The 12,806-nt window shown below is 43.0% G+C and overlaps 1 protein-coding gene across 1 annotated transcript in view; it reads right to left on the bottom strand.

Annotated features, from left to right (window-relative positions):
- hook2.L (hook microtubule-tethering protein 2 L homeolog) overlaps nucleotides 1–12,806 on the bottom strand; it is a 36,447-nt gene that overhangs the window by 7,359 nt on the left and 16,282 nt on the right. Inside the window, 8 exon segments of the mRNA NM_001091340.1 lie at nucleotides 2,101–2,204; nucleotides 2,544–2,626; nucleotides 3,173–3,207; nucleotides 3,293–3,380; nucleotides 4,331–4,468; nucleotides 7,569–7,638; nucleotides 8,547–8,634; nucleotides 12,348–12,458. Of these exon segments, the coding sequence (NP_001084809.1) occupies nucleotides 2,101–2,204; nucleotides 2,544–2,626; nucleotides 3,173–3,207; nucleotides 3,293–3,380; nucleotides 4,331–4,468; nucleotides 7,569–7,638; nucleotides 8,547–8,634; nucleotides 12,348–12,458 (717 nt within the window).

Raw genomic sequence — 12,806 nt, 5'->3', positions numbered from 1 at the left:
CCCAGTACAGCCAGCATTAGAGCTTAGTTCCCAGCATATACAATACAGCAAGGCAAGTGTCATTATGCAGGAGGGCTTTCAGGATCAGCGCTAAGACCTTTAATGGATTTCATAGATTCTACAGTGGAACCTACTGCATGAATTTAAAGGGACACTTCCCCAAAAAATGAGATTCTCAGAGATTTACAATCCTTATATTTAAATTTTTATGGTTATTGAACTATATACCCTTTCTATCCGAGCGGAACCGGACTTCAAAAGGACAGCACGCAATCCCAGCACTCATGCCTCAGAGGAAGCATTGAGAACCAGTGAAACGAGTCAGGCGAAGGGGGACGGAGCACAAAGTTGCAGGAAGGACCACAAGGTGAATCTAAAACAGCCGGCAGGATCACCCTTTGGGACATTATGGCAACTCTAATTGAACGATATGTGCCCTACCCATAAGAGTGAAATGTGAGTGTAACCGTTTTTAAAAAAAATCTTTTAATAAAACTGTATTACACTATATATGGATTTTATTTCCATATTGGAGTCGGAGAAGATGTGTGTGTGTGCGGAGGGAGACCATTGTGAGGAGTCAGTATATACGACTTACCAAATCACTGGTCTGTAAGTAGGCATTTTGGCCAAACTGGTGAAGGTATTCTTGGACCAAGCATGGAAACATTTAATTGTCAGCACAAATCTGTAAACTTTGTCTTAAAGGAACAGTAACACCAAAAAATTTAAGTGTTTTAAAGTAATGAAAATATAATGTACTGTTGCCCTGCACTAGTAAAACTGATCTGTTTGCTTCAGAAACACTACTATAGTTCATATAAACAAGCTGCTGTGGAGCAATGGCGGAAATTGAAAAATGGCTATATGGCACAGGATAACTAATGGATAACAGATAACACCTTTAGACAGACTGAGCTTATTTGCTGTGTAACTTGAGCTTTTTCACCTTTGAATGGCTGCCCCCATTGCTACACAGCAGCTTGTTTATATAAACTATAGTAGTACTTATCTGTTATCTACTGTGTATCCTGTGCTTGAATGGCTGCCCCATGGCTACACAGCAGCTTGTTTATATAAACTATAGTAGTGTTTCTGAAGCAAACACATCAGTTTTACTAGTGCAGGGCAACACTGCATTATATTTTCATTACTTTAAAACACTTATTTTTTGACGTTACTGTTCCTTTAAATCCCCATTGTGACTTTTTTTAAGGGTGTAAAGCAGACACTCCTGATATAATCCTTTTAAACATTGGGTGATGCCCTAATTTCTGTTGCCATAGGCGCTGATCCTATTTTTCGCATTTGGAGGCCCTTTCTATCCTGGCAACTAGTGGTCTGCGTCACTGACCGCATTTTCAATTCCACCAATGAGGGGAGCAGCAGAAGAAAAGGGTTAAACAATTCAAAAAACACATAAAAAAAGAAAAAGAGAAATGCCTGAGTCAGAAATCTAGCCACTTTGCTATCGTCTTGGTGTCAGTTACCCAGCACAGAAAGTCGACTTTAAAGGAAAACTATACCCCCCAAACAATGTAGGTCTCTGTTAAAAGATACTGAGTAAAACAGCTCATATGTAAAATCCTGCTTCATGTAAATGAACCATTATCATAATAATATACTTTTTTAGTAGTATGTGCCATTGGATAATCATAAATAGAAAATTGCCATTTTAAAAAATAAGGGCCGCCCCCTGAGATCGTAAGATTCACTGTGCACACATATAAACCACATGTAAGGTCACATGAGCCAATTAACAGACAGAGTTCTGCCTTTTGCTTCCTCACTTCTTCCTGTTACAGTTAGTGTTGTAGTATTTCTGGTCAGGTGATCTCTGAGGCAGCACAGATAGAGTCATGAAATGGTGGTTCAAGGCAAGAGATGTAAAAGGGCAATATTTATGTAAATATATATTCCAGTTTGGTAAGATTCTTTAATATGTCATTCAATTTGATATAAACTATCTGTTGCTTAAGTATTAATTTTGGGGGTATAGTTTTCCTTTAATGGGAACTGCACCAACAGAGTATTGTTAGATAACCAGATAGACATTAACCCCAGCAGAGATACCTGGGAACAGTACTTAGAGGAGCTCACCGTTCTAGCTTTGTCCACATAACGTTTATATCTTTCCTCCATTGCCCTCATATCTTCCTCCTTCTGATGAAGGATCTGCTGTAATTCATCCACCTTACGGGACACTGGGAGAGAGAAAAAAAAGCAAATTATCACATGCTGCACCTTTCAGATTACTATGCTATGCCCAATATTACTGTAATTACACTAATGCTCAGTGCACAAATTGTGGCGTCATGTTCTATCTTAAACTGTATGCATCTCCGCAAACATTATTGTTTCATGTATTTATAATATATATATATATATATATATATATATATATATATATATATATATATATATATATATATATATATATATATATATATATATATATATACATACATACACACACACACACGCACACACGCACACACGCACGCACATTGATCAACTTAACATAAAAAATACAGATATATTACTATTAAGATCAGCTTTTGGTTCCAGTGTTTCGATATATTCTCTCTTCTTCTGGAGTTCAGAGTGAGCATCGTGTAGCATTTCCCTGTGGCGAAGTAACAAACATTTGTAAGTTTGATATATGTAATTCAATATTGTTCATTATCTTTCAGGGTTCCCACCTCTCTGTATCTATATATATGTGTGTGTGTCCCTCTGCATATTAGAGGGTAAGCTCTGCAGGGCAGGATTGCCTTCTCTCAATGGTTCCCTCTCCCTGTATTGTATCTATGTCCCTCTGTATATTAGAGTGTAAGTTCTGCAGGGCAGGATTGCCTTCTCCCAATGGTTCCCTCTACCTGTATTGCATCAGTGTCCCTCTCTATATTAGAGTGTAAGCTCTGCAAGGCAGGATTTCCTTTTCCCAATGGTTCGCTCTCCCTGCATTGTATATGTGTTCCCCTGTATACTAGAGTGTAAGCTCTGCAGGGCAGAATTCCCTTCTCCCAATGGTTCCCTCTCCCTGTATTGTATGTGTCCCTCTGTATATTAGAGTGTAAGCTCTGCATGCAGGAGTTCCTACTATATTAAAGTGTCATTTCTGCGGGACAGCATTAGCTTCCCTTGTGTATCCAAGATAAAAATATCTTACAGGTGCTCTTCCAGTTTTCTCTTCAGCTGGGAAGACTGCGGAACAAGACAAAGAGAAGAGTGTGAGATCATTGTGAGAGATTCGAGCACATACAGACCAATACAGATGGAGGCCACTTACATCCTCTGCCCGATTCCCCTGCTCCCGGAGCTGTTTTTGCAGTTCCTCCACCTGAGCTTTCAACCCTTTGATCTGCTGCTGCTGGAGCCTAGAGATAATGATATGAGCCATTCAATGAAGTAACAACCAAAAGCCACCTATACAAATTTAGCTAAAAGCACTTCTTCACCCTATTTATCCCTTGGCTAGATCAGCATTCCTGATCCACAGTTAAAAAATAAAGTTTATTCGTTAAAAAAACGTGGTGCCCTGCATGTTAGTAAGGCTTGACATGTTTGGATAATAGACCCTTAATGAATCAATGAACCTATGATTAAGGGTCTACAATGACCCAAAACATGCCCTTAATATCCAACAGGGGCATGTGATTTTAAGCATTCGATAAACTTTAGTTTTTAACTCTGTATCTAGAATGTGGTTCTTTTCCCTTTTTCCCATTTAATGTATCAGCAGTGGTGCGAAAAGTTAGATTTAATAACACCCAGGAAGTCCTAACTATTCCGCCAGGGGGAGTTTGGTAGAGATGGGAGGGTGAGTATTTTTTTTCTTGGTTTTTTTTTTTTTTTTTCTTCCTAAAAGAACTTCTACTTTCATAGCTAAATCATAGTTTTCTACAGGCAACAGTGCAATAAATTGATGGATTTTGGCAAACATTTTCTCTGCATAAATTCTCTGCCAGAAAGCAGGCAAAGCTTCTGTTTTTTATGAAGGAAGTGGAGTCAACAGCGCCAATAAATATACTTCCCTTTTCCCAGAGAAGGAAACAGTCACATAAGTACAAGGAAAGGTACTTTCCCAGACAACCATAAAAAGGGTCTATATTAAGCAAGATCAGAGCTAAACGTACAGTTCTTAGTCGGCCTAAATGTTAGTTTAGTATAAATCTATAATGAATGTGATTGTTATAAAAATAGTATTATTAATAGTCAGTTTGGATTGTCAGTCAATGGATAAGTGAAGATTTTCTCCGTCCGATCTCCATTGTTCCTCATCTGCAATATTTTACCATCATGCCTGTGCAGCGCTGATACTACTAACCTGCTTTCGCTCTCCAGTCTGTTCTTGCTTCGGTTTGATTCTTCCAGAAAATTCTGAAGGTCGCAGAGGCGCTCATGGTACGAGGCTTCCTGCGCACAAAGCATCTTATTCTCCTGCTGCAGCCGAATCACTGTCTCTCTGGTACCAGGAAAAGCAGACAAATGACACAGGTATTTTAACACAGGAAGACAAAACTGAGGCTCATGATACTGCAGGGTGATACAAGAACAGTAGCGCATAGAAGGGTGGTGGAGTCCCTCCCACTGCAGGGTGATTCGTTGACACAGACAGAAGGGAACTATATATGGAGACCGTCCCTCCCACTGCAGGGTGATACAGTGACACAGACAGAAGGGAACTATGGGACATGAGTCTGTCCCTCCCACTGCAGGGTGATACAGTGACACAGACAGGAGGGAACTATGGGACATGAGTCTGTCCCTCCCACTGCAGGGTGATACAGTGACACAGACAGGAGGGAACTATGGGACATGAGTCTGTCCCTCCCACTGCAGAGTGATACAGTGACACAGACAGGAGGGAACTATGGGACATGAGTCTGTCCCTCCCACTGCAGGGTGATACAGTGACACAGACAGGAGGGAACTATGGGACATGAGTCTGTCCGTCCGACTGCAGGGTGATACAGTGACAGACAGGAGGGAACTATGGGACATGAGTCTGTCCCTCCCACTGCAGGGTGATACAGTGACACAGACAGGAGGGAACTATGGGACATGAGTCTGTCCCTCCCACTGCAGGGTGATACAGTGACACAGACAGGAGGGAACTATGGGACATAAGTCTGTCCGTCCGACTGCAGGGTGATACAGTGACAGACAGGAGGGAACTATGGGACATGAGTCTGTCCCTCCCACTGCAGGGTGATACAGTGACACAGACAGGAGGGAACTATGGGACATGAGTCTGTCCCTCCCACTGCAGGGTGATACAGTGACACAGACAGGAGGGAACTATGGGACATGAGTCTGTCCCTCCCACTGCAGGGTGATATAGTGACAGACAGGAGGGAACTATGGGACATGAGTGTCCCTCCCACTGCAGGGTGATACAGTGACACAGACAGGAGGGAACTATGGGACATGAGTCTGTCCCTCCCACTGCAGGGTGATACAGTGACACAGACAGGAGGGAACTATGGGACATAAGTCTGTCCGTCCGACTGCAGGGTGATACAGTGACAGACAGGAGGGAACTATGGGACATGAGTCTGTCCCTCCCACTGCAGGGTGATACAGTGACACAGGACAGGAGGGAACTATGGGACATGAGTTGTCCCCTCCCACTGCACAGTGACACAGACACAGACTATGGGACATGAGTCTGTCCCTCCACTGCAGGGTGATACAGTGACACGACAGGAGGGAACTATGGGACATGAGTCTGTCCTCCCACTGCAGGGTGATACAGTGACACAGACAGGAGGGAACTATGGGACATGAGTCTGTCCCTCCCACTGCAGGGTGATACAGTGACACAGACAGGAGGGAACTATGGGACATGAGTCTGTCCCTCCCACTGCAGGGTGATACAGTGACACAGACAGGAGGGAACTATGGGACATGAGTCTGTCCCTCCCACTGCAGGGTGATAGTGACACAGACAGGAGGGAACTATGGGACAAGAGTCTGTCCCTCCCACTGCAGGGTGATACAGTGACACAGACAGGAGGGAACTATGGACATGAGTCTGTCCCTCCCACTGCAGGGTGATACAGTGACCACAGACAGGAGGGAACTATGGGACATGAGTCTGTCCCTCCCACTGCAGGGTGATACAGTGACACAGACAGGAGGGAACTATGGGACATGAGTCTGTCCCTCCCACTGCAGGGTGATACAGTGACACAGACAGGAGGGAACTATGGGACATGAGTCTGTCCCTCCCACTGCAGGGTGATACAGTGACACAGACAGGAGGGAACTATGGGACATGAGTCTGTCCCTCCCACTGCAGGGTGATACAGTGACAAAGACAGGAGGGAACTATGCGACATGAGTCTGTCCCTCCCACTGCAGGGTGATACAGTGACACAGACAGGAGGGAACTATGGGACATGAGTCTGTCCCTCCCACTGCAGGGTGATACAGTGACACAGACAGGAGGGAACTATGGGACATGAGTCTGTCCCTCCCACTGCAGGGTGATACAGTGACACAGACAGGAGGGAACTATGGGACATGAGTCTGTCCTTCCGACTGCAGGGTGATACAGTGACACAGACAGGAGGGAACTATGGGACATGAGTCTGTCCCTCCCACTGCAGGGTGATACAGTGACACAGACAGGAGGGAACTATGGGACATGAGTCTGTCCCTCCCACTGCAGGGTGATATAGTGACAGACAGGAGGGAACTATGGGACATGAGTCTGTCCCTCCCACTGCAGGGTGATACATTGACACAGACAGGAGGGAACTATGGGACATGAGTCTGTCCCTCCCACTGCAGGGTGATACAGTGACACAGACAGGAGGGAACTATGGGACATGAGTCTGTCCCTCCCACTGCAGGGTGATAGTGACACAGACAGGAGGGAACTATGGGACAAGAGTCTGTCCCTCCCACTGCAGGGTGATACAGTGACACAGACAGGAGGGAACTATGGGACATGAGTCTGTCCCTCCCACTGCAGGGTGATACAGTGACACAGACAGGAGGGAACTATGGGACATGAGTCTGTCCTCCCACTGCAGGGTGATACAGTGACACAGACAGGAGGGAACTATGGGACATGAGTCTGTCCCTCCCACTGCAGGGTGATACAGTGACACAGACAGGAGGGAACTATGGGACATGAGTCTGTCCCTCCCACTGCAGGGTGATACAGTGACACAGACAGGAGGGAACTATGGGACATGAGTCTGTCCCTCCCACTGCAGGGTGATACAGTGACAAAGACAGGAGGGAACTATGCGACATGAGTCTGTCCCTCCCACTGCAGGGTGATACAGTGACACAGACAGGAGGGAACTATGGGACATGAGTCTGTCCCTCCCACTGCAGGGTGATACAGTGACACAGACAGGAGGCAACTATGGGACATGAGTCTGTCCCTCCCACTGCAGGGTGATACAGTGACACAGACAGGAGGGAACTATGGGACATGAGTCTGTCCCTCCCACTGCAGGGTGATACAGTGACACAGACAGGAGGCAACTATGGGACATGGACCTTTCACCTCCCTCCCCAAGCACCCCAGCAGGCATGATCTTCACCTGAGCTCTGCTGGGACAATTTCTGCTGCTAAATTTTCCAAGGGAGGTGAAGATCCCGACAGCAACAAATCTGCAAGAGGAGGATAAGTTAAATAACAGCAATGGTATCACACACATTCCGGTAGATCATTCATTGGTTTTTCCCCCACAGGATCCTAATGCACTGCTATGCGCTGCGCAATATGTTGGGGCTCTAAAAATACATGTCAATAATAATAATAATAATAATAATAATAATAATAATGTTATACCTCTCACAAGCCTCATAATTGGCACAATTAAAGTATATACCCTCATTGTCCACTGGGAGGCAGTCTTAGGGTGCTGCAAATGAGACCTTACTTGTATTTTATTATTACTTCTTCTGTATATGAAAGTGTTACACAGGGGTGTCCAAAATGTAGGTACTACTAGGTAACCCTTCAGGGAACTTCCTGTTCTACAGATTTAAATAAAAAGTCTTCAGTAGTGAATGCTATTAATTAAAATATACCAATTCCATGGCAGGTAACAAGTGAGAATTGCTTTCAGCCTTACGGTTTAACCACTGGGGTCACTGAAGAAGAGACATTCTGGTGCTTATGGTACAGACATAGGGACATATTTATCAAAGAATGAAGTTAGAGATCACCACAGTCCTAGAGTGAATTTCCGCCACTCTCCATTAATTTCTATGGGATTTTTAAAAGAGTATTTATCAATGAGTGAAAGTGAAAGCCTTTGATAAATACGCCTTTGGCGGAATTTCCCTCTAGCAGACTGTGGTGATCTTGAACTTCACTCTTTGATAAATATACCCCATAGTGTTTTCAGACCATGGGTCCTGATATAAACAGGTAAATCTCATGAACTGAAAAGGAACGTCATTTCCTACATTTTGCTGGGGGCCCAGTCATTACCACTATCGTCACTGTCTGATATAACTCTATAGATTCTTGTGAAATTCCCAAGAAGTGCTGTAATGATTCAAGCTCTCACCTGCTTGTCCCAGGCATGTTTGCTGTAGGTGAGAGCAGCGCAGCTCATCATTTGTCTCCCGCAGTGAGTCACGCTCTGCTATAAGCCTCTGGGGAGACAAAAAAAAAAAAAAGCAGACATAAAACAACAGATGTTCTAATGCTTTTTGAGTGCAACCCCCCACAGTCTATGCTGGTGATGAAGCAGAAGGCAGTTCTACATAGATTTCTCAAGCCAAAACTAGTGAGATCAGCAGCTCGTCTCCATAGAACTGACCCGTCTGTGAGAGAAAGGAGGGAAGATACAGTAGTGAAGGAGGACAGGGAATACAATAGAAGGAGGGATAGAAAATACAGTAAGGGCTCTTACTCACTGGCGTTCTGACCTGCGCTCCCCTGCGTTCCGTTTTTTGGCGTTCAGCCGCAGGGGAGCGCAGGAATAGACGCATGTCATTATTTCAAATGGGGCTGTACTCACTCAGGCGCGAACGCAGGTTGAGACGCAACATGCTGCATTTTTCCTGCGTTTGGCGCCTACACGCGCCTGAGTGAGTACAGCCCCATTTGAAATAATGACATGCGTCTATTCCTGCGCTCCCCTGCGGCTGAACGCCAAAAAACGGAACGCAGGGGAGCGCAGGTCCGAACGCCAGTGAGTAAGAGCCCTAAAGCCGATGATGAGGTAGAGGAATAGAATGAGGAAAAAAGGTAGAGCACGTACAATGGAGGACTGAGATGTTGGTAACAAACAGAAGAGAGGCTCACACAGTACAAGACATCCCACTAGAAGTACAGTGAAACTTCAATTTCAAGTTCCCTGATTTTACGTTTTTTTGTTTGTGGTCCCACCAATTTATAATGTATTTCAGTGGGTGCATTTCCCTGATTTTAAATTTTACATCAAAATGTTGTCCTCTGATGTCCCCAAAATCTGCTTTTTTCCCCTCTATGAATGTTATTATTTGTGAAATAAAGAGGTTTAAATACAAAGCAGATGTATATTGTGCCAGGGTTCTGCCTGTAAATGGTCAATTGCAATGAGTCTGCCCCTTATCCAGTCCTGCACCAATCACTTATTGCTTTAGGTTGTGTATGTGACTGACAGAGAGTCTTGCACATGTCCCCATAGTGTAAAATTAACTCTGCAATGTTTAACCCTTGTTATTAACACACTAAGGGGCACATTTACTTTGCTCGAGTGAAGGAGTGGCTACTTCGACCATCGAATTGGCTACTTCGACCTTCGACTACGAATCGAACGATTCGAACTAAAAATCGTTCGAATATTCGACCATTCAATAGTCGAAGTACTGTCTCTTTAAAAAAAAAAACTTTGACCCCCTACTTCGCCACCTAAAACCTACCGAGGTGCAATGTTAGCCTATGGGGAAGGTCCCCATAGGCTTTCCTATGTTTTTTTGGTCGTAGAAAAATCGTTTGATCGATGGATTAAAATCCTTCGAATCGTTCAATTCGAAGGATTTAAGCCATTTTTCGTTCGAACAAACTAATTGCGGTAAATTCTTCAACTTCGATATTCGAAGGATTTACATTCGGCAGTGTAATATCGAGGGTTAATTAACCCTCGATATTCGACCATATGTAAATCTGCCCCTAGATATTGTATCTCAAAATAAAACAGACTGTTATTATAGTCTTCCAGTACTTGAAGAAAAAGTTACTTTAACATATTTCCCTGATTTTACATCATTTTTTCCTGGTCCCCTGAAAAAAATGAAAATGGGGGTTCTACTGTATAAAACGGAGCATTTTATTAAAAAAGTCATTGGGCCAAAGACCAAGGATTCTCCCTTGACACATGCCTTTCACATATTATGAATATGCCAGATTATAAACTCATTCTTTATGGCCCTGCGCCCAGACAGGACTTGGCAGTCAATTCAAACAACATATCACAATGATCCAAACATACTTGCTGGAAGACATGACTGCTGTTTACACTGCTATCCTACAAAGTGCATAAGTGCGGTGGACTGAAGTAGAGTGAAGAATATTTATGCTAGTTGTAATTTGCTGGATGAGAGTCGTCTTTTAACTGTTTCTATCCAACTTTGTTTGGAAACTACAAAAGTTCACTGGGATTTTAAAGTAGGGATGTTATTTTGTCACTATTTTGGATTCGGCCGAACCCTGCATCCTTCACGAAAGAACCAAATCCGTATTTGCATATGCAAATTAGGGGTGGGAAGGGGAAAAAAATGTTTACTTCCTTGTTTTGTGAGAAAGTCAAGCGATTTCCCTGCCCGTCCCTAATTTGTATATGCAAATTAGGATTCGGATTGGTTCGGCCGGGCTGAAGAATTCAGCCAAATCCGAATCCTGCTGAAAAAGGCAGAATCCTAGCGGAATCCTGAATCAAATCCTGGATTTGGTGTATCCCTATTTCAAAGGCTGCACAGCACTGTGAGCTTTACTGTAACCTTAATTTTTCTAGAGCAGGGGTCCCCAAACTTTTTTACCCATGAGCCACATTCAAGTGTAAAATAATGTTGAAGATTAACATAAGCAAGCAAAACGTAGCCAACAGGAGGCTCTGTTTGACAGTAGACATTGTTCTTAGGCAACTAAACCTTGCCTTTAACCCAAGAATTTAAAAATAAGCACCTACTTGGAGGCGACTGGGAGCAACATCCAAGGGGTTAAAGAGCAACATGTTGCTCACAAGCCACTGGTTGGGGATCACTGCTCTAGAGGGTCCTCCTTTCATGAAAACCATCTTCAACCAGGTTTACAAAGGTTATTGCAATTACCAATTACAGATTCTAGCAGAGCTTTGGATACGTTTGTATCCTAGTAATAGGTCAGTATGATCTAAACAATCACATAAGATATGTGCATCAGGGTCAACAGATTGCAAAATCTTGCCCAGGAGTAGGTAACAACAACAATAATAGATATTAAATGTAAACTCAAATTGATTGCATTATTCCCATTTCAGGTTGTTCACCTTTAAGTTAACATTTAGAATGATGCAGAGAGTGATATTCCGAGACTATGTGAAATTGGTTTTCACTTTTTATTATTTGTGGTTTTTGAGTTATTTAGTTTTTTATTCAACAGCTCTCCAGTTTGCAGTTTTAGCAATCTGGTTGCCAGGGTACAAATTACCCTAGTAACCATGCGTTGATTTGAATGAGAGACTGGAATATGAATAGGAGAGGGACTGAATAGAAAGAGGAATAGTAAAAAGTAGTAACAATAAATGTGTAGCATTACAGAGAATTTAGATGGGGTCCTAATGTCTCAATTGCACCCTAACCTTTTAGTTTGTAAACCCTATTGTACTCTGTAATCCTTGTCTGTTATCCACCATTTATTCCCTGTTTGCTATAACTGCAGTAAAGCACTGCGTATCTTGACAGCGCTATATAAATAAATGATGATGATGATGGGGTCCGTGACCACCCCCCCCCCCCCTTGAAAGCTGGAAAGAGTCAGAAGATATAATTGAAATAATTGAAAAACTATTAGAAATAAATAATGAAGGCCAATTGAAATTTTTCTTAGAATTGGTCATTCTATAATATACTAAACATTAACTTAAAGGTGAACCACCCCTTAAATATCACGGCTAAGCAACAAGTTGATGCACATGTTGATGCGGATTTCATATAGCACAACATCAGAATAAAATGTATTAAAAATCCAAGGTGCTAAAATTGTATGGGCTCAATGTACACTTCTTTGTCTGATTCTCTGTTCTTCATGTTGCATTTCTTGGTCCGTCCTGCATATCTTTGTCCGACTCCCAAGGAACGTTTATTTTGATTTTATGAATGTAATTACAAGAGGAACCGCTCACCTCTCTCTCTTTCTGCAAAGCCTCAAATTTCTCTTTAAGGGTCTGGAACTCAAACTGCCATTTCTCAGCCCGTAGAGACTCCGTTGAATGCTTCTTATGCAGCTCCTGGACCTTCAAAGTACAATATACATATATTTTACTCCTAAACTACAAGAGAACAATGCAAAACACCCTCAATTCAAGTCCTAGACACTAACCAAATATACATTGAAAGAAGAACCCTATTCATTAGACAAAAAAACCCTTCTAGGACACCTGCACTTCTTTGCCGCTGTTTAATGAGTCAACTTTTACAAGATGTTACTTCCCCTGCAGCTAGAAAACACAGGTATATCCAGAGTGAAACAGCAGAGGAAGCTCACGTATTATTCCCCATAAAAGTCCCTTAAAGAGGTTGTTCATCTTCCAACACTTTTTTTCAGTTCAGTTGGTTTCAGATAGTTCACAAAAAATAAAGAC

The sequence above is a fragment of the Xenopus laevis genome, chromosome 3L, assembly GCF_017654675.1.
Source record: "Xenopus laevis strain J_2021 chromosome 3L, Xenopus_laevis_v10.1, whole genome shotgun sequence".
Lineage (NCBI taxonomy): Eukaryota > Metazoa > Chordata > Amphibia > Anura > Pipidae > Xenopus > Xenopus laevis.
This window is presented reverse-complemented; position numbering and strand designations above follow the sequence as displayed.